This window comes from Ascidiella aspersa, chromosome 2 (assembly GCF_963924565.1).
Source record: "Ascidiella aspersa chromosome 2, kaAscAspe10.2, whole genome shotgun sequence".
In the NCBI taxonomy this organism is placed as follows: domain Eukaryota; kingdom Metazoa; phylum Chordata; class Ascidiacea; order Phlebobranchia; family Ascidiidae; genus Ascidiella; species Ascidiella aspersa.
Genome location: NC_139448.1, coordinates 27,062,770 through 27,084,755, shown reverse-complemented (window position 1 = coordinate 27,084,755; position 21,986 = coordinate 27,062,770). Strand labels below are relative to the sequence as shown.

Sequence of the window (21,986 nt, the reverse complement as noted above, 5' to 3'; positions counted from 1 at the left end):
TAGTCTAATTCAGTTTGGTCCGAGTATATTTTGTCACGAGCCACCAAAGGCAATTTCGTTGCATTCCTGCAAGCGCGGTCAAGGATTATAGTTTGGAAGAGAATCTAAAATAAATCTTACGTTCGACGCCACAGGCTGCGTCATACCGTTACAATTAACCTTAAGAAACTTTTTTGTTTGCCATCATATAACTGAGCTTAGTTAATCGCTCCCAGGAGGTATCGCGGCACAAAGCCATGCCCCTTCCCTCTCTTGCATTTTTGCTGAGTTTACTCCCTAAATGCAAGCTTTTTATCCATTTGTAGCTCTTATACAGCCAAATATTTTTTTGTGGCTGGCCCCTATACCCCAGCTTATGTTCGGAGAAATTTAATAAACCTCAATCCACTTTATGCGACTCATTGCGGATAGTTTGAAATTTTTCAAACACGCTTTTGGTTAGTATAGCGAGGAAATTTGCCTTTAACAATTGCAACGCTTTATGCGTGAACTGGACGACAATAGCGTTTTGCGCCAGATGCTAACGCCAGAAGCAAAACGCGACTAGTGTAAACAAACCTTTAGATTAATAAGTAGAAGGTAACACGAAAATTTGCCCTAGATTTTTTTTATCGCTGTCAATGTGCCGGAAGTATAAAATCGTTGCGCAGTACTAGAACTTAACGTTCTCAGATACAAGTAAATTTGGGCCTTGCCTTACTTGCACGGAAATTGATAAATCAACCAAAAAAATATATTTATTCATGTTTAAAAGAATATTTATGACGGTTTACTGTCACCACAAGCAGGTCGTGTCCAGGCTATTTGTAAGTAGTCGATGAACACTGAAATCGTGTTCGCTATGATAAATATCAAATTGGCATTAAATGCGTTTTAGTAACGGAATAGCTCACACCAAAGGCTCTTAACCAAGAGGAAATCGATCAAAAAGGACTTTTAGTTGGCCCACTTTAATATCTAAATCTAAGCAGTGCCGGTCTTTTTCGCAAGAGAACAAAACTTTGACTGAAGTGTACAGTTCTCTATTATTAGGTCACAATGGGCTCTGCGTGCTCTGCATTTACAACGACTGCATATACGGTAACCATCAAAACATCATTCAGCCAAGTAAATTACCAATCTGATCAGTATAAAAGGGAACTATGGCGCCGGATATTTACAACAGGCTTCACACTTATCGCCCACTCCCGTTTTCTAAAACCGAACGTCTAAGTACGATATAGCCCCGGTTTGCGCATCGTTAAGTTGATGTATTGTGGTTGCAGGAAAAACGACATACTGTAGCTGTTCTTTTAAAAGCTCGCGAAACACTAACACATTCATTTTAATCAAACACCTGCAACGCTGTCACATGTTTTAGAATGGTCAGTTTGGCAGTGGTACAAAATTAATTTATTATGGTTGACAACTACACGACCTTGCGGTTAGACAAGACCCATTGGGTCAACCTTTACAACAACTTGAATATATATACGAGCGTAAACATGGTTTTCGGTTGTGTATATTTCGGCCACTCAGTAAAAGTACAAAGGCCATTTTCCCGATCCTTAATCAATTAAATACACGAGAAAGGCGACTTGGAAGTTTCACATCCTTGTCAAGACATGCCAGATCGATGTCGGCATCAAATTGTCGATTTTTTCCAGTAAAAATGTCACAGGTGTGACCACAATACCAAGAAACTGCAAAGAATGTATTGAAAGGGTTGGTCATAAAAATAAAAGTAAAAATCTATATAATTCACAGGGGACATTTAAAAAAATCCAATGGTACTCAGTCAAAATGTGACCGAAGGGTATACAATTCTAATGTAGTATACCGTATACTACACTATAAATTAGAAATTAGAATAAACAAAATTTGTTTTCAATTTGTGTTGTTATCCAAATATCCAATCTAATAAGGAGAAAGTGCTTACTGCTTATAGTAATTCGGGTGTCGTATTATGGACTGTAAAATAATATCATGAAGAACAAATTACCCTAAACACGTTGCTTCAAAAAAACTATTACCTCACTTATCCCTCTGGCAATGACAATCATCAGATCTGGATATTGGTGAGTCAAAATGGCGAGCATTGCAGTAAACGAGCACAGGCAGCCGACGAACACGATAAAAAACGGCCATTCCTTTTTGGGGTACACGGAAACGTAATGGAAACCTATACAAATTGACAATAAATACGAAATAATTGTTAACACAAATCGTAGTACTATATCTTACTTAAAAATTTAAAATATAATTTTTTTGGTTAAAGGTTGCCGACGCTATGTAGTAAATATTTAGCGATCCCTTCAATACTGACATTTAGTCTAAAATTTAACTAAAAAATTTCTACCGGAGGGTGACTTGGTTTCTTATGGGTTACGGCAAAGTAAATTATGGTTAAGTTACCATGATCGTTAATTGACCATTTTCTTCCTATATTTTTGACCGCTTTAATGAAATGTTAGGTACCTGTTAACTTAAACCTATAATATTGATCACCGGTTTTAGAAAAAATAAAACCAGTCAACCCTAACCAAAATTGTAGGTTAACATCTTGAATTCTGTTGTTCTGGTTCAGGTAAACATTGGTTGATTAAAAATATAACGAGCAACTTACTTGGAAGAAGTTCTCGGTCAGCACTTTCAGTGCAATTTGGATACGGATAAAACAAATGACCCTTTTCCAGTGGGTAAGGAATCATGCGAAATGCTAAAAATGAAAGACGTTTAAATTAAATGCAAAGTAGGAACACTAACGATTGATCTGTTCAAAACGTTCAGAAGAAAAAGAGTGGCCCAAATAGATGATAAAAGATTCATTCTTTTATTTGCATACGTTTTCTTATCACCGTTACTTCGCGACCTCTTTTTTCGTTTTTAAAACGTTCTAAAACGTCCGAGCGTCTATATAATGATTCGCGTCTATCTCAACCTCATTTTACCGCATAGAAGATGGCATAAGCACTTGCCGAAACGTATGCAAATAAAAGAAGGAATCTTTTATAATTTATTGGGCCACTCTTTTTCTACTGAAAATGCAAAGAACTTTTTTAAATAATATTGTAATAATTATGCCTTATCAGGTGAAAACCAACACAGATAACGAACAAGATGAAGTAAACGTGCAACTCTTACTTCCTTCCCAAGTGCAGTGAAGCAGGTTTAAAGCGCCTTCAACATTTTTCCAATGTGGCAAATGGTAAAATGCATATGCGATTGCCTCAGAGTCGCCACGCTTAAGAATGTGTTCCGGCGGCAAAATTAAGTTTTTCATTTCCAACAAGTACTGCAAAATAGACCAAAATTGTAAAAAATTACAGCATTTTAAGTTATTAATTTGTGATACCAAAAGCTCGTGCTTGTAAACCAAAACATGAAAACATATTTACATTCTTGTGAAATTATATAATGCAGTAATCTATTTAAAAGTTTGGGTTGTTAGGTTCAGTTTGTTTTTCAAAGGTTATGAGTAACAAGAGGTCACATTTTATAACATATACAAAATGGTAAATTTAAAATATTTACTAGTTAAAACACAACGTGAAACTTGCGTTATAACGATTACTTTTAACACTTAATATAGTTGATTACATTATTCGTGGCAGACCACAACAATTGGATTACGCTTAACAGTATAGTGCATATGACATGAAAGTAAGAGTAATTTTAATATTACCTTTGGAACGTGCGGGTTGAACTCCACAGCACGATGTATTGCCTCGACTGCACCCATTTCGGCTGTAGTCAGGCCGCGTTTTGACGCCGTATCCAAGGAAAACTTATCACAAACCGCTCTAGCTTTTAGCAATGCTGACGTGTAGCATATCGTGGCAGACTTTGGAAGACTTATATCTACGCCAATTTTGGAAAATATAGGTTAAGCTTTGACGAAAAAATATCGGTTTAGAATTTATTTAAACTTTTAATGTTGCAAGCGATGGCTATTTAGTTAACAGTAAGTTTAAGACTGAAAATAAAACCCACCATCGTATTTGTATAACAAAGCTTGTGCATCGGCATACGCTTGTAATTCCAGCAGGGCTTCGAGAAGGTTCTCATGGATGTTTAGTACATTGAGAAGTGGGAATTCTTTCATTAGCTGTAGAAAAAAAATCCTGTAAATACTAACGCCTAAACGTAATTAGTGTAACCCCAAACACTTTAAAAGTCGTGTTACTAGGACTAATTTAACAATTAAATAACAGACGTGATGCCGAAGTTTGCCGTGTAGTACAAACCGAAAACTGTATAAAATAAAGGTCATGTGCATACACAACAACCATAACTACTTTCACATTAACATTTAATATAACGATGGTTGTTTAATGGTGATCAGCTTTGGAAAAAAGTCCTGACAATATTTTGCTTTTCACGAATGCGGTCGACAACATACATCTCTCATGATCTTTACAGCCTCCTTGGTTCTTCCCAGCTTTCGGGCGCACATGGAAAGTCTCCTTTTGATGTAAACCAATACGTTGGTATCTCGACCTAGAAAAAAAAAACAGTACCATACATATCGGTTTACCGATAGTATCGGCCGATACATCGGTATCGGTAAATGTAGGCCGATACTTTGGGCCAATATTTTTGTACGAAAATATGATATAATTTTTCCTGTACAACAAACAACTTACCCATTTTTTGGGTTTTAGTATCACGCCAAATTAATATGTAAAATAATAGTTTAATAATAATTAATAAAGGTATATATATATATGAACTAAAACGGTATTTGTTTTTTTATTTTGAATTAATTCAAATTTTAAACATTTCCCAGGTATACAAAAAAATCGGTATCGGTATCGGGTATCAGTTGACAAAATTGTAAAAAAATCGTGTATCGGTATCGTTTCAAAAAAGTGATATCGGTCAATCTCTACTAATTTCTTTCCGCTGTGAAGCTGACAACTGTAAATAAGGTTGCCAACTGAAGGGAAGACTTACGATGTTCAGCCTCGTGAGTTGCACTGTGGTGTTGAAGCACTTGGCTTTTTCGATAGATTGCTTCACCGGATTTCAAAGCACGCTTAAACAACTTTTCTGCCTGAAAATAAATATAGCAGTAGGTCAAACAACTTGCAACTAACTTTTACACCTTTGCCCTTGAATAAAATAGTAAGTAAAATTATTTTACAGCACAAATATACTAACTTGGGTATACTAACAAAATATTTGCCAAAATAAGTGATAAAATTAAAAAAAAATTTTACTAAAAATTAATACTAATTTTATGTTGTGTTGGAAGATTAATATAATTTATACAGGTTTTGTACATCATTACTTCGCCAATACAAGAAACAAGTTTGTAATATCATTGTAGAATAAACAGGGCTTGTTTTAAAACATTTTGATTCGAATTAGCAAACAAACAAATACATCCCAGTGTTGGCACTTTACTGGGACATGGCCAGGATAGATTAATTGCCTACCTTGATTTGTTTCCATAGATAAGTTTATATGTAGATAGATACGTTTATAAGTAGATAGATAAGTTTATAAGTAGATAGATAAGTTATTATGTAGCAAAATCAGTAACCTCTAAAATGGTGGAGGCTTCTTCTTCAGCAAGCAGTATGTAGCCAGCAGCACAACTAAACACAAACAAAACAAAAATCATACTTAAACTTGGCTGCTGTTATCCAATAGCTCCCGATTAAGTATGAATAATAGTTACACTTACATACTGTTTTAAATATCTTTAAATACCAGCTAAATCACACAAAAATTGTTTTGCTAGAGTCAAGTTAGGTTTTGTACAAAAACATATATTTAGTTTGATGGTAGAATAAGATACCTACAAACTGTAATTGCACAGAATGGTAGCCTACAGTGGTGAAAAAATATTGATTTTTATTACCCACTAACAAACTAGAAAAATGGCGGTTAATCAAAACAACTGTGTTTGTTGTATGGCCTCTTCTTCAACGGATATATGCTATTAAGTAGGCTGCCCTATTAGCTGCATAACTTCAATGTACTATAAATCACAAGGTGCTTACTCTGGATCTTCTTTTAAAGCCTGGTGGGCGGCTTTTATTCGAGATTCAGGGTTCCTTTCCCTCCAAGCCTTTTGCATGACTAAAATTAAGAACATATAAATTTAATCAGTAAATTGAACTCAAAGTTTGTTTATTTAACCGGGACACCTACTGTTGTCAGCCTCTCTGAGATTATCAGTTTCGCAAGTGAAAAAGGTCTGGTGATCTTGAGCCGACAAGTTCATATCATAGTAAGTAAGTGGTTCAGAGCCAGTCACCCAGAGATATCTGCACAAATAAAAACATCACACATAACCCTTCGTCATAAAACAACATTACAACTTGGTTCCTTGCCTTGCTTATAAAAACACATATATATTTTAATTGCAGATACTTTTAAGGATCACAGTGTAAGCCAGACACACATACCAAAGTACTTTTTGTTCCCCAAAGTATTTAAATAATCCAGTGTAAAACTGTTCACGCAATGTCCGCTAAAGTAGACTATTCAACGTTCTGTCCCATTTAACAGTAATTAAACAAGTATATTAACTTGTCAGTCAAGGACCTAAGTTTGTTTGTTAATAATATCATGGCAGTGTCCAAAATATAAGGCATTTTCAAGTCTAAATGAACATAAGCAGAATAAAGTTGACCTAACACAAAATAATTTTGTCAAGTCTTTATGTTCAAAGTTGACTTGATAAGAGTTCCTACCTAAAATTTTATGAACCTACACCTACATTTGTTTGACTACTAACTACATTTTTACATTATACCAATATTTTAGCAAGGTAGATGTAAGTAGTACAAAATATTCTTCCTAATCAGAAAGGGTTAAATGCCAGCTGTGTGACTCACAGGTTATAGGGTTTATTTGGATTGATTAAAGATTATTATCCAAACAAAACACCTAATAAACAAGTTGTAAACAGCAAATCCAATAACGGCAATAACACAGATCCAGATGGCACAAATTATTTTTTAATGCAATAATGAGGATTACAATACATTTCACAAACCACTAACAAATGGTCCTTCATATATTATTTAAGAATGTACCAATATGTATTTTTTTCTGACAAATTATGTATTACCAATAGTAAAGGTTGTAAAATACAAAAATTGGCATATACTCTTTATAGCTCTAAAATGTCATCTGTTTTTTTTTCATTTATCAAACATATAATTCAAAAAACTCTTTTATTAGGGTTTATGTTTTATGTAATTTACCTGTTATATTCAGCACCACGAAACAGATTCAGGGGATTCCGCCAAACTTTACACTCTGAAAATGCAGCATCTTTTACAACAAAGTTAACATGTTTTTCCAAATCCCATTTGTTTTACCCCAATATATACAGTTGGTTTACCATTAGATATAACACAAACATCATTTACTAAAGCTATCTATGCTAAAACAAAGTCAACATCATAAATGAATATCTACAGTCTACACACCCATGTAAGTACTAAGTATCAAACCAACATGTGAAACTTTTATTTACTTTGCTTGTTGTCATTTGTGTTAGGCGTCGCATTTACTTCTGGTTCTTCCCCACCCAAAAGTGGTCCCAAATGATTCACTGAAACTTGCTCGATAAATGATGTACCATACTTTCGAAAGTACCACCATTCAAAAACCTAGAGAAATTTGAGATGTTAAGTGCCTTTGAATGCTTACATTTCACCATTTGAGAATGCACTGTCAAAGAGCATGGAAAACCAGTTCATTTTTTTAAGTAAATACTAGCAGCGTTTAAATAACATCCTTGAAATGTTGAATATATTATATATCTGTACAAAACACAATGGATATATTTATAAAAGGTAATAAATTTTTACACAAATTTTAAATATTTAACACTTTCACTTTTATATATCTAGCTTACAAAGCAAAAAGTTACACACAGGTTTATTTATGATGAGTATAGTAAGTTAAATAAATGATTTATACTTTCAATCTACTTGCATTACTCTGACAAGGATGGTTATTATATACATATAAATGTAATAATGGCACAAACAATTTAATATTGTAGGCGTACCAATATAATTCCCGACAAAAGTGATGAAGTGCCGGTCAAAGCGACATAAAACTTTGGGGTCAAAGAACTCATGAACACACTCACTGCAAGAATAATTTATACAAATAAATATATTCAATTTTCAAAGGTTGTTGCTAGTTTGATATTTTTATTCAACAGGAAATGAATTTTATATTTAAGTAATTAAAATAGTTATACAAATGAAATATTTAATTTTAAAGATTGCTAACTTTAATATTTTTACTCTTTTACTCAACAGGAAATGTATCTTGTTTTTAATTAATTAAAATAGAGTTTTACTTGTTTTTATGACTTACTTGCAGTAAAGTTCTCAATCAGTTTTAGGGGTCCACGTAGAAAGTATATGAGAAAAATGACCAGAAAGAGCCAAATTCCCCAAAGATAATTCCAGGACCAGGACAATGCAACACTAGAAAAAAAGCTTTTAATGCTTGCCCACAGTGCAACAAAAAACAGCTTGGTTTTTTCCACGAATTCAGAAGCAATAGCCATTCCTAAACCCTTACCATGGTTGGTTAAGGCTAATACACTTAGTCCTAAACAATGTATTTTTTAATTCGTTATAAACAGAATAGTTTGATCTATGATTAAAAGTACAAAACAAGGTATTTTTGTCTAGAATCCCATCACATTTTGTCCGGGGGGGGTTATATTGCAAATATTATTTGGGTTTTCGTGCAAGTTTGCATAAATTTGGGTTTCTTTGGTTGGGTCAAGTATTATTACTATATTTATTCTCCCACGTTTATTTCATCCTCACAATTTCAAGTTTGACAACTAGTTTCGTTACCAGGCCCTCGACATGGACCCAAAAATTAGGACAACCGGAAAATTAGATTAGCATACTAAAAAAACGTTTTTAGACATGCATTGTATTTGTACGAGCGGTGTCATATCACATTACATACTTTTTGCCAGAAACTATCAGCTCCAGCAATTTATTTAAGGTTCATGGTTTGTTTTTCGGTCTATATTCCTGTTAATATTGCTTGAAGAACGCTATTTTAAAAATCCGACATGCGATCGACCAGGTGAAATGTGGCGATCAAACGGTCGATCGCAATCAAAGTGTTGGCCACTCCTGCTTATAGCTTTGCTGATTTAATCGAAGTGTCGACTACATTGCACCCATTTCCCCATTACCAACCACTACGCAAAAACTGCTGCCTTCGCCGCACCCTATTCTGTTGTACCTAAACAGCAGTAACTGCCGTTTACTGCTAAAATGTCGTTAGCTGCTGTATTCTAGCCAAAACTGCATTACCACTGCCCTAGCTATCATACCACTTAGAAGTAAAATCCTGAGACTTGTACGCCACGGGGACGTAAGTATTTTCATTTATGATGACATAAAAACTCAATTTTAGAATATAATTCAACATTGGTTACCAGAGGAAAACGATCGAGGTTATGTAGGTGTTGAAAATAAGACAAAATAAGGACGCAATTCGAAAATAAGGAAATTTCTTAGAAATAAGGACATTTAAGTTTTCTAAGAGCTAGCCCTTCAAAATAAGGACAAATCTTATAAATAAGGACGGTATGGCAACCCTCATTATAACATATGAAGTATAAATAACAGTAAGTGCAGGCGAGTCATGTTCATTACATGTTTTTTGCTACACTTCAGGAGTTTAAAAAGAATATTTAGTTAAACACATTTGCAAGCGGCGGAAGTTGGTGGTTCGGCCAGCGACTATTAGGGCTGAGATGACTTAGGTATATAGCAGGTTCTAAATTACTGAATGCTGATAGAAATAAATTCCGCTCATATTTCAATCAAACCTCAGATAAAATCTCCAAAAGACGCTTGGTTGATTACTCTACGACAGCGCCGGGCACTATCACCTTTGCTTGCCGCAAGCTGACACCAGCAGCCAAATATTGAAATCGGTCACAAATCGTCAGCAGAGCGTAGTTTTTCCACATAACATTTTGCATAACGGCCCCACCTAGCGTCAAAGAGATATTATGATTTCTTGTTTATGGTATGCCAAATTTAAAGCGCAAACTAACAGATTAGCAGATCACTACGAATGTCATGTAAAATTTCAGCCGTGCATAGCGGGGAATGTATCACTTTCGCAACCAATAATACATACATGTTCGAATGTCAACTGCATTTTCCCTACACCTTTCTCAATTATTCAATATGCAACCATTTTGTAAAACTTCGTGTGCCAGATAACCTTATTGTACTAGAAAACACTGGTGGATGAGTATTCGATTATCCTAAATGTAGTTGGCTAAAGGTAACTCCGAAGTCGCCCTTCTACATCGATTGATTGACTTTTGAGGTAAATCTGTAGTGCGCGAGGGCTGAGGGCTTTCCAACTTAAGCCAAATATACTTGAGGCTTTTGGACAAATATCTGGATTTCGACTTATAAATTTAAGCTATTCATCTTAAGTTTTGCACGTAAAACAATTGGATCGCTATGTCTTTTTTTGTTGATTTTTAGTTGATTTACGACTCATAATAGGACACGTTTAATTATTATGGTTTATTGTTTTTATTTTTGTATCAGTGATTTGACTTGGAGTTTACTTGCTGGGTAGGCTACTCGATTTGGACAAGTGGTGACTTGGACTGGGACTTGACTTGTTACGTTTTGAAAAGACTTGACTTAATTGGACTACCGGTAAAGTTATTTCACAAATGACTTGACTGGGACTTTGGTAATTTCAAAATGGCTTGTTTACGACTATAGCAGGTTTTCAGTTTCTCAGTCTAATGCGCAGTAGACACCTATATGCCTAAATCAGTGGTTCCCAATAGGGGGGGGAGAGATAATTCAAACTCTTCTTTTTTTATAATTATTCATAGACTACACGTTTTGGTCTCAGTCAAGGTCATGAATTGTCCGTTATTCTTTGTTAAGTCATTTTGAGAGCAAGTTAGTGGTGGGTTTTAACCGGTTCGCAATTCGGTTTGCGCAAGCAAAAAAAGGTCGCAAACTGGTTTCTGGCAAACTCCCTAGATGTCAAAGTTAAATCATTTTGGTACCGTGCTTAAGTCAAGTCAAGTCATTTAAAAATAGTGGTTTAAGTGAGTCTTTGTCTTATGTCACGAACAAGGGCTGCGGCGTTGGTTAAAAATAAGCCGAGTCCGACTCCGGCCTAAAAAATAAATCCCAGTCCAAGTCCCGAGTCCGATTCCGGTAAAATGTGCGATTTTATCGAAAGTCCGGCCCTGACTCTACAGCCTGTATTCCGCCAATTTACGTAACTAAAATAACGCAGATATTCAGCAATACACTTATAGGGGTGTCGTACAATTCATCCACTCACAATTCATTAGATAATATTCCATCATATTCTGTTTCACCTTTACAATTTCCAGTTGGCGGCCTTATCAGTTTGGAAAATTTGGTACTGCGCGTGCCTATGTCGGGCTCGGGACTCGGGTAGTTTTACGTGGTCTTACTCGAGTCCAGAGTCCGAGTCCAGCAAAACAAACCGACTCCTCGAGTGCCGCATTCGACTCCGCAGCCCTGGTCATGACAACACGGCAAATAGGCAAAATAATCTTCAGGCCAGGGGTTGCCCAACCGCATCGCATTTTAACTACCGGTACATAAATGCGAAAAGTTTTCGATCTTATGCAGAGACTAGCTTATGGCTTTCCAATATCTCTTAGTCGGTTTTAACAAATCTTGTCAGCATAATAAAGCCGTTCGTTGTATGCAAATAGGTAACAGCTATAAGTTATGACGCAACAATTCAATTATCAGACAAACAATCACAAGAGAAAAATGACTAAAATGATAAGAATTAACACAATGTGTAACTGTTGCGAACTTGACAACTGCACATTAAAAAAAAGTACGAGAGCTACTTGGATCTCAAAAATCCATTGACAGTAAGCAGTAATGCTAACCGGTTCGCTGATGTCATAAAATTTCGTGAGACGGATCCATAGAACCCGTGCGAACCGGCTGAGTCCCACCACTTGCTATAAGTCCCGAAGGCCTTTGTCGCCCTACCCTTAATGCATTAATCTCGATTTCGGTTTCACATTGGTGCACGGGGCTTAAAACAAAATTACGTGGTTCATCTGCATAGTTGCAATTAATATACCATTTTTGTAGAGGCTATCAACAAATCTTGCGGTGCAAATTAAATTCGCCTAAATGTAGCTTACGCAATTGTTAGTGTGCAACACCGAAATTAGGCTATATCTTGCGGAGCAAAGGTTTTGGTAAAAGTTATGAAGAAACAAGGTGATTCCTTTCTGCCTATGCGTGAGGCGTAGCTATTTGCAACTATAACTAAAAAAGAAATATGGCTCTTTGTCTCCGGCTGTTTGGCCCCTTCAGCTCAAGGCGGCCCCTTCTGCTCAAGGCGGAAATTCATAGAGTGACGTTGGGTTAGGGTTAGGGTTTAGAGCAGATGGTTCCCAAACTTTTTTGGCTCGCGGCACACTAAAAAAACCTTAACTATTTCGCAGCACACTTTTGAAAGAACAACAATAGAGTAATTTTACAATCGCCCTTAACACACGACAAACTATATGAAAATGTCTCAAATTATTATGAAAATGTCTCAAAATTATTAATTTGTAATGAAAAGTGTGTAGCGACCAGATTCATATTATCGGGTCAAATCCCGGCCATTCAGATGAAGCAGGCCGGCCGGTGTGACGTCAACCAACGCCTGCCTGTGCGTGTTATACAAACTGTCAGCAGATTGCTAGAAGCGTTTGGTCAATTGTCCAAAATTTCCTGTTTTCATTATTCGTGTTGAAGCATGTTGTCACGATATTTAATTACCGCCAGCTGGAATGCTGTATACAAGTGATTTCATTTTATACCAAAAACAGCAGTCCCTACTGTTCACTTCTGGAGTCCAGATCGCGTACGTTATACGGAGGTAATTATTGTACGTATATCGTAAGTACGTACTGTTTGTCGTTTGTTTATTTGCAATAAATATTATTCCATTGTGGCTGCGCCCCACAAATTGTTGACGCACCTGACGTGGTACTGAACACGAATCATACCTTCTGACTAACTAATATTCTTAACTAATTAATATTAACCTTTTGTATTGTATTTACTATATTTTTAACTTACGATGTTTTTACCTATTTTAGCCTTATTTTTCTGTGTTATTCTTAAAATCGTTATGTCGAAGAATAACTTTTCTGTTTAGTTTTCAAAGGTTTTAAGCAAATTTAAAGCTTGCAACGTCAAAACTTTAACGCGAATAGCTGCCATGCCATGTAATATAAGGGAAGGTAATGTTTTTCTGGAACCAAAGGGAAATAATTCAAACTTTTTCATTTCTAAGCTATACGTCATACGAAATTAGGCTCTTTTTCATAACCTGTTTCTCCTTTCTCTGAAAACAAATTTACTAAAAGAAAGGATGTTCCAATGCCATCGGTTACAGTTGTTCCACCGATTGCAGTGCCAATCTCGTCTAACCATTCTGTTTCTCAACCTGCAGCTTCTCTTTCAGCTGAGCCGCAGTTTGACAACGACCAACCAAATTCAACTTTTCGATCGAAGCCGCTTCTTCGCCGTTTTGGAGCACGGCAAAACCTATTACTGTTCTGTTTAAATTTTTGCAGCCTGTTGCAGCAACGCCCAGCAGCGAACTAAGCGAGTTGACTGCATCTACTACGTTCGAAACATCTATGACGTCATGCAATTCTACGTCAATCTCTATTCTAAAGGTACTCGAAACCTAAAGGTACTCGAAACCCACCTAATATATGCTTTTCTATAATCTTATCAGACTGGATTTCTTGCCGACCATTTGATGTTATGAGTTTTGCGATGCTTTGAAACGTCCGCCCGACTTAACTGCTTGCAAGAAAACCGTTCGTATTTGTTGCGATAAAAGCAGCATCTTCTTACGACGTTTACACCCGATGATAACGTAGTAAGCTTTCATAACTTTACTTTACCTTATTTATCTACGGCCTCTTACTATCCTAACCTCTGACTAACCTAATCTTCGTTTCCCCTTTTTCTCAGCTTTTGCTAATTTTTTTGATAGACGTCTATTTTAACAATTTTGGGTAATTTTTAGCGTCTATGGCTTAAGGTTATCGCTATCGCAGGGATGGGCCTTGCATAATCAAATTGAATTATACTAATAGGTTCATTACGTAGGATGGTAGCTATAGTTTATTCGTAATGTTTTTCGCGCTATGCTTTGTCAGTTATTGATACATGCTTTGTTTATAATTTTACGCACCACGCCTCTTTCTATCTAATCCGCCGCCGTTGTAAGTATGTGACCGCTGGATTATGAGCACGTTTTAATGTTGGCATGTCGGTCGAACAATGCAGATTTAAAACCGCGTTTAAGCTAAATAAATTTACGGCATAGCTGTTCAGTCATTTGCAAAATTACGTCTCTTTTTGTTAAGTTAAAGGTGAAACTTTACGCAAGAGAATATTCTTCTCTCGTAAACTATCCTCTAAGTCAGTGGTTCTCAACCTGTGGTACTGTCATTTTTGGTGGTACGCTGTACGCAGTATGTTTTTAAGTAAAATTACAGTTTTACCAAAAGGTTAAGCATTTTTTTTATTGTAATAAGCTATACATTCATTATAATGATTGTATAGTTAAATATTTTATGCTCCTTTAACGATAGGAACTATTATATTTCCGGAACATCTGTGCATATTTCTTTTATGACATCATAGCAAAAGAACAAAGAATCACAAAACTTGGCCAGTATCTTGCAAGGTAAAAAAGGGAAACTTTTTTGAGAGTAGTGGGCCGCATTTGTTTTGAAATTCCGGGCTAACTAATTAGCTAATCCACCCCTGTTAATAATCCTATATACATTTTGAGTAAAGTTGAGTTTTTCGAAAATTTGCTGGTACGCAACAAGATCATAGAAGCTCGAGGTGATACGCAGTGAAAAAAAGGTTGAGAACCACTGCTTTAAGTCTATAAACAGATAAATTTAACCTGACCGTTTTGTTTGTATTCCGGGCAAAGTTCCCGATGATTTTAAGGCCACGTGATGCCGTGATGCCTTTTTACCTTACTGACGGCTGAGATACCCGTCTCGTGTCCATTTGAGTTACAGGCTTGCATAGTGTAACTTTTTAGTTTAACCTTTACGCCAAGGTTAAAATGTCTGTCATTTAGGGTTTACTTTAAAAATGGACAAGGCGTTAATTTTTTTTCGAGTTTTAGAGATTAGCACCTTTTGACATCTTTGATTTCGATATTCGAGAACAGGGGTGACGAACCTATTTGCTGTCGCGGGCCACTTTGTCAGTTACCTCTGAGTAAGCGGGCCGCACAACTTTTTACTTTTTTTTTGTTTTACTAATCAAAACCCATGCGAACCATACAGCTGAAATTATTTAACGCAATATTGAAATATGAAATAGTAATTAAGAACTAACAAATAAACATTTAATGAAATTTTTTGCTCCATGAGAAATTTCGATTGATAGTTACTGTGTGGTTTTACACAACAGTTTCTACGATTCCTGCATGATATAAGCTACGCGTTATTCAATCCGACTATCAGCTTTTGATATCGCATCGCAAAGAGTAGAAGCGGGTGAAAGAAACTTCAAAGACTGCATTTGTTTCACCGAATGCTTCGCGGGCCACACAAACTTCTTCCGCAAGCCATTCGTGGCCCGCGGGCCACGTGTTCGTCACCCCTGTTCTAGAACGATAGATTCTAGGCATTTGACTGACGGTTTTTCCTGTAAACATTAAATTACGATTTTGACAGCTCTTTTTCTGCAATGTAGACTACATTTCCTGTATTCGCATGTTGCTGTTTTCATTATTCGTGTTGAAGCATGTTGTCACGATATTTAATTACCGCCAGCTGGAATGCTGTATATAAGGGATTTCATTTCATACCAAAAGCCAGCAGTTGCATATACTGTTCGTTGTGGAGTTCTGATCGCGTACACGGAGGTAAATTAATGTTTCGTAAAGTACTTGTAAGTACTGTTTTTACCGTTGTCGCAATAAATATTCTTTCATTGTGGCTGCGCCCCACAAGTGCTTATTTAAGTCTAAAATGCTTGCGTGTATGCCTATTAGCAATAGAAATGGGCGTAGGCCTACTCTCTTTTTCGAAATTACAAAAAGTTTCGCGGCACATTTGACAATTTTAGAGGCACACTAGTCTGCCGCGGCACACAGTTTGGGAATCACTGGTCTAGAGACATATATGGCTAATAAAATGTGACACTAAACGCACGGTAAATTAGTGTAATAAAACAAGACTCGGAGGATGAGTTGGAAGGAGAGTATAGGGAAAGAGTCTGATGGAAATTCGGACAAACAGTGGGAGAAAAAGTTGGAGGAATATTTGGAGGAAGAGTTAAACGAAGAATTGGGGGAAGATTTGGACGAAGAGTTGGAATAAGGTGAAAAGAGTTAGAGGAAATGTTACAGTAAAAGTTAAAAGAAGTGTTCGAAGAAGAGTTAGAAAATGGGTTAGAGGAGACGAATTGTGGGGAGAGTTTGAAGAGTAAAGTAAGATAAGAAGAGTTGTTAGAGGACAAGTTAGTGGAGACGAGGAATTAGAAAAAAAAGCGTTGAAGGATGAAGAGTTAGAGGAGAACACTTAAAGATGTAGAGAAACGACGCATGTCTGTTTGTGCTTGTAATTATAGCGTGTTCGCCTGGTAAAGTGTTAAATATTTCACCTAGATTCTCATTTCCTTTCGTGGCCGTTCTGGCAAATCTAGCCGACATTCGACTCAGCTAATCTCCATCGCAGTCGCTCTTGTGCTATATAGTGTCACGCTGATGTTGGATTAAACACTACAGTCAACGATGCATGCCTTACTTGCGAGACCCGTTTTTACTGCGCTGTAAGCTCTTTGATTGAAAGCGAGCTATGCTAAATTATGTTAATGTACAATATCTGTAAGCGACCTGACAGTATGCACTTTGAAATGCTACGACAGTTTGTTTAGTTTCTATTTAGTGGAGTCAGATAGCACGGTGGTCATGTCTCACCTGTTGAAATATACATTGGTGACCCCGACGTGATATGAATACGCAATTAAACCCTTCTGATTTAAATTTTATGCATACTGTCAGGTTGCTTAGAAAGTATGTATTAATTTGGTTTGCTAGCGCAGTTTCTCGCTTGTAAGTATTTTCAAGCTACGCCGATCAGTTATGATTTGTTGAAACGTTTGTTAACAAGTTTATGCCAGCGTTATTGCTTGTCAATTCGATATTTTATTAGCCGTAATGCAGAGAAAAATCGTTTGACGCTTTAAATTAGTGGTTACGCAAGACTGTTATACGCACATTTTTAATGAAACTATGTGTGCATTCCGATAAATGGTGCGCACATCTTTTAAGGCTTTTGAACAATGTGCAAAAATGCTCGCATCCACGTCAGCACCACCTTTGGGACTTCCAGAAATGTAGGCTAGACAGTGCTGTAGAGACTTTACCTCTGCCTAGCGGTAACTTTATCTGCCCAACGATATTCCTGTGGTATTCTATATATCGCCTTCTTCTTGTGTCTGCTTATATGATTCTGTGTCTACTGTTTGTGAGCTAAGACCAGAGCTCACCTTCTCTGGTCTCCCTTGTTTTCCCTCACTTCTACCTTCTGTGATGGAACAATAAAAGCACACAACGGAAAAAGTTTCCAAACTAAAATTATTTGTATCTTATTCTAATTAATTCAAGTCGTTTTAAGTGGTATAAGAGCATGTTAGATTAAAAGAAAAACATTTTTGCTTGGCAAACATTTCATTGTTTTTGACCAAAATTGTTAATTTTATTACAAATAAAATAGTTAATGAAATGTATTTTGTATTAAAATAAACCTTGAAAATATTTTTAATGGTCAAAAAGATTTTTTTTTAATTGTGGAACTTGGCCATTCTAACCGCAATTACAAAATTTTTGTGCTTATTATAAATAAAATATAATTATTTTATCTTCTGAAACATAATCCGTTCAGAAAACGTTTGTGACGACATAGTGGTTAAGCAGACGACATTTAAATTTGATCAAGGTCGTTGAATGTCATCTGTTGTTCAGCGATTTGTACGGTGCGATTTACTATTTCCGTTAATTTTTTTTTATTTATATTGCAGTCTACATTGTAACTTTGCTTTGAATGTTGTTGTTATTTTACAAATAATGTTGGCGCTAGTCTAGAATCCAACCACAATGCACATTATTTGGGTTAGGGTGCGGATTATAGCGTTTTGGTTTGAGTGGGTCAAGTAATGTCATACTTGACCCATCAAACGCTAACCCAATTATTGTGCGTTGTCTTAATAATTGTTTGAACGATGTGGTAGGATTTTATGTTTTGTTTGTCATAGTTTTGCTAAACGTCCAACACTTAAATGGAGGGATTCTACTAAAATAATTCAATAAATAAACCCTGTTAATCCCTTATTATTTTTATTGGAAATACCTATTAGTATGATCGTGTCGGATCTCACGTTAATAATGTTTTGGCTATACTAAATTGTAGGCCAGTTTGTACACCTTGCATGTGAAGATGTATTAATTATTTGTCTTGTATGATTTCCTAATAAGTTTTGAGTACGATGTATTTACGGTATTGTCTTTAAATTCAAAAGTGACACAAATTTTTGTGCCGCTTCGAAATACAACATTCGAAAACTGTTTAATGTCACCAACCTATTTAAACAAAATAAAACATTTTAAATATGCATAAAGTTTTGCACACAATTTATTCATTTCAACAAAGATTAGGTAGGTGTGACATTGTTCAGTATTATTTTGGCGCTTGTCTAGAATCCTACCAAAGCGTTGAAACAACTATTAAAGAAACCCACATTATTTGTGTTAAGGTGTCGGTTTGATGAGGGTTGTTCAAGTTTTAATATTTATTGATATTGCTTAACCTTTCGAAACCTTAACCAAAGTAATGTTCATTGTGGTTAGGATTTTAGACCAGAACCATTATTTTTTATTCAATGAAACTGTTCATTAACTCACCCAATTTTATTTCTTAAATTCTAAATGCACTTTTAGCGGAAAATGGATAATGATTTAGAAAATACTAATGAACCTGCTCAGCCTGATCAGGTTCAACCAGATCCGCCTGATGAACAACAATCCCCAGATTCAGCGGAAAATCCGGAAGGAACACCGACAGATGCGCAAGAAGAAACTCCTGATGAAAAAGTTTTAGATCATGAATCTATTCAGGTATATATAGCCAAATATACAGATACAACTTGTTTTTACATAATAATTTTGTAATATGGTTAACTAGTAGGAAATATGATGTTTTATAACACTTTGCCAGATTGAGGCAGACCAGGAACAAGTTGGAAAGGGAGATGAAGAAGAAATTGGGTTAAAAGAGGACGTTGATGTTAAAACTGTAAAGATTTTGGGTTCAGAGTTTCCAGGTATACACAATCAGGGTTGATAATGTTAAAATTTGCACTCGCCAGTCAGGCAAGTGTCTACCAATTAATAGTTGACTGCATTCAAAATTTTATTTTTTTCTTAAATCGTGTGCAAAAATTCTGTGATAAAATACATTCTGTGATAAATTTCTTTTAAATGCACACAATTTTGCTCAAAAAGATTTTTTTATAGAGATATTTTTAGAGATGCTATACCAAAAAAACTATACTGCTAGAAATGAATTGTATATCTCAACAAAATGATGCAAATGGTGCTCATAGATCAAGATTAGCATGGATTAAACTTTATTGAGTTTTATCGATTAGGTGTGCATTAAGTAGGCACCTGATCCGTTAGAAATTAGTGCATTTCTAAGCAAAAAGGTCCACGACAATTAGGGCATCCAAAGGCAGAAAAGTCTGAAGCACTAATTGGATCTTTAGGTCAACTCCCAGCGTAGATAATTTGAAAATATTCGCTGAAAAATGCAGAACAGATAACAAAAAAAAAAAAAGTGAGATAGAAATAATAACACTGGACCCACCTGAACCCAAACGCTAACCTGAATCCTAGCCCAAATAATGTGCGGTAATTTAATAATTTTTTGAACCCGAGAAAAAAGCCCAAACTGGGGTCGGCATAAGTTTTCTCGTCCATTGTATATAGAGTTTCTCGTCCATTGTATATTGGATTGTTATGTCATAAATTGAGGTTTGGGACCTGAAGCGTTCATGTAATTATTAAATCAACGCACATTATTTTGGTTAGTGTGCTGGTTAGCGTTTGTGTTGGGGTGGGTCAAGTATAACTAAACTTAATCTTTTTATGCAGATTTGCTAAGTCAAATTAGTATGATTCAGACCTTGAAGTCTAAAAGTAAAATTTTTGATCCTTCAGATGCACTAATTGTCTTGACCTTTTTGCTTATAACTGCCCTAATTTCTGACAGATCGGGTGAAGTAGGTCAAATGTACTGTATTCATCTGCTTCAGCTCACGTTTTGACGCACTCATGTAGAGAGGCTTTTTAAACACAAATGACCATAACTTGCTCGCATTTTTACCAATTTGAAATTGAATCCAAGACAGACCTGTCAACGATAAATTGTGCAGGATTACTGCTATACAGAAACAAAGGTTCGCTTCTTGCAAGCTACCTGTTTTCCATTGCTTCACAGTTTATTGTTGTAGTGGAATGATACTGCTTTTAACAACTGTGCTTTCCGCATGCATGAAAAATTAATTAATGGATGCAAGTAAACTTAATTTAATTTTATTTAGTTTTTTTAAACTAGGTGTCATCTATGAACCCAGTGTTTTTTTTTTTTTTTTTTTTTGTTTTTTCACTGCATGTTCAAATTGGCATCCAATTTGATCCAGGCACTGCTGACATTGCCAAGCAGTAGAATTGCACACATTATGAAACAATACCAAGTGAAATGTTTCATAATGTGTGTGATTCAAAGCAAAAAAAAAAGAAACTTTTCATGGAAATTTTGGGAATTAAGCCGAAACTTTTCATGGAAATTTTGGGAATTAACTTTATAACGAAATTGCTTGTTTATAGAGGCCACAGTTCTTCCTTGAATTGATGCCAGTTACCCAAAAATAATATTTTGTTGATTTCAGACTCAAAGGTAATGTTTGCATTTTTATATTACAGAATGTCAGTAGGCTATTTCTAAACTCCAAATTGTTGATCTTCGAAAATACCACTTTTATGAAGATAAAGTGTTTTATAAGAACTATTTAAATACTTAACAATAAATAAAAGTATGGACAATTTGTGATAAAAGTTACTGCTGATCCGGTGGGCATTGTGACATTTTGCCTGCTTTTGTTGGTTAATATGGTTTAATTGTGTCGTTCCTGATTTACAATACTTCCACGATGATTTTTACAAAAATTACTCTCAAAAAACACAAAAACTTTGTCAAAAGCCATAATTTGACAAATTTTGACTTTATTAACACGTTCGCTGCGATACGACCCACCGGTGGGTCATAACGAAAAAATTACTGTATTTCTTCACGTTCACGGCGATGCAATGTTAATTGCGGTTAAAATAGTTTTGAGGGTTTATAATCTGGTACTCATAAAGTTAAACTTTAAAACTTCACACATTCGGCCTTTTTTTAAAAATATATGTTAATTGGGTTTAGTGGTTCAAAATTATGAGCAGGTCGTATTTTTTTGCTATAAAATAGTGTGCCGTTAAGTTATTTGAAGCTCTCTACACCTACCTAGCGACAGTAATATCTAGCAATATATCTCTCTTTTGTAATGTTCGTCAATATGCTATTGATGTAAACCAAATCAATAGTAAATCATAAAAATAATATTACAAATACCTTGTTTATTTTTTGGGGGTGAACGACCCAGCAATCGGGTGGTTTTATGGCGAATTAATACAAAAAGTTAATTTATTATAAAACTGTTGGTTGTACTTATTAGAATTTAGGTAAAAAATGATCAAGAAGGTTGTATATTTTTGTGGTTTGGGCCCAAGTGTTGGGGGTGCATTTTTTTTTTCCAAAGTGGAATATTATATTAAAAAAATTAACCTGGTAAATAACCCTC

At 35.6% G+C, this 21,986-nt stretch overlaps 2 protein-coding genes across 4 annotated transcripts in view; one reads left to right on the top strand and one right to left on the bottom strand.

The window, feature by feature from the left end:
* Nucleotides 1-1,344: 1,344 nt before the first annotated feature.
* On the bottom strand, nt 1,345-8,570 carry LOC146164610 (suppressor of tumorigenicity 7 protein homolog). Of its 3 annotated transcripts, none has more exons than XM_083382567.1 (15): nt 8,335-8,570; nt 8,018-8,100; nt 7,478-7,613; nt 7,203-7,272; nt 6,142-6,257; nt 5,991-6,069; nt 5,528-5,582; nt 4,936-5,035; nt 4,382-4,479; nt 3,973-4,087; nt 3,665-3,840; nt 3,124-3,274; nt 2,606-2,698; nt 2,013-2,161; nt 1,345-1,682 (listed from the first exon to the last, which is right to left on the bottom strand). In XM_083382567.1, the coding sequence occupies exons 1-15, from the start codon at nt 8,528-8,530 to the stop codon at nt 1,587-1,589; spliced, it is 1,713 nt and encodes a 570-aa protein (XP_083238693.1). In that variant the 5' UTR covers nt 8,531-8,570; the 3' UTR covers nt 1,345-1,586. The 3 variants fall into 3 exon arrangements, with proteins under 3 accessions (XP_083238693.1, XP_083238692.1, XP_083238694.1); XM_083382566.1 differs by having other exon boundaries at nt 7,203-7,257; XM_083382568.1 differs by lacking the exon at nt 2,606-2,698.
* A 7,700-nt stretch (nt 8,571-16,270) lies between these two features.
* The window catches only part of LOC146164609 (sushi, von Willebrand factor type A, EGF and pentraxin domain-containing protein 1-like), a 39,159-nt gene continuing 33,443 nt past the window's right edge, over nt 16,271-21,986 (top strand). Inside the window, exons 1-4 of the mRNA XM_083380766.1 lie at nt 16,271-16,395; nt 17,130-17,139; nt 19,024-19,200; nt 19,301-19,406. Coding sequence (XP_083236892.1) covers nt 16,271-16,395; nt 17,130-17,139; nt 19,024-19,200; nt 19,301-19,406 — 418 coding nt within the window. The remainder of the gene's footprint in view (nt 16,396-17,129; nt 17,140-19,023; nt 19,201-19,300; nt 19,407-21,986) is intronic.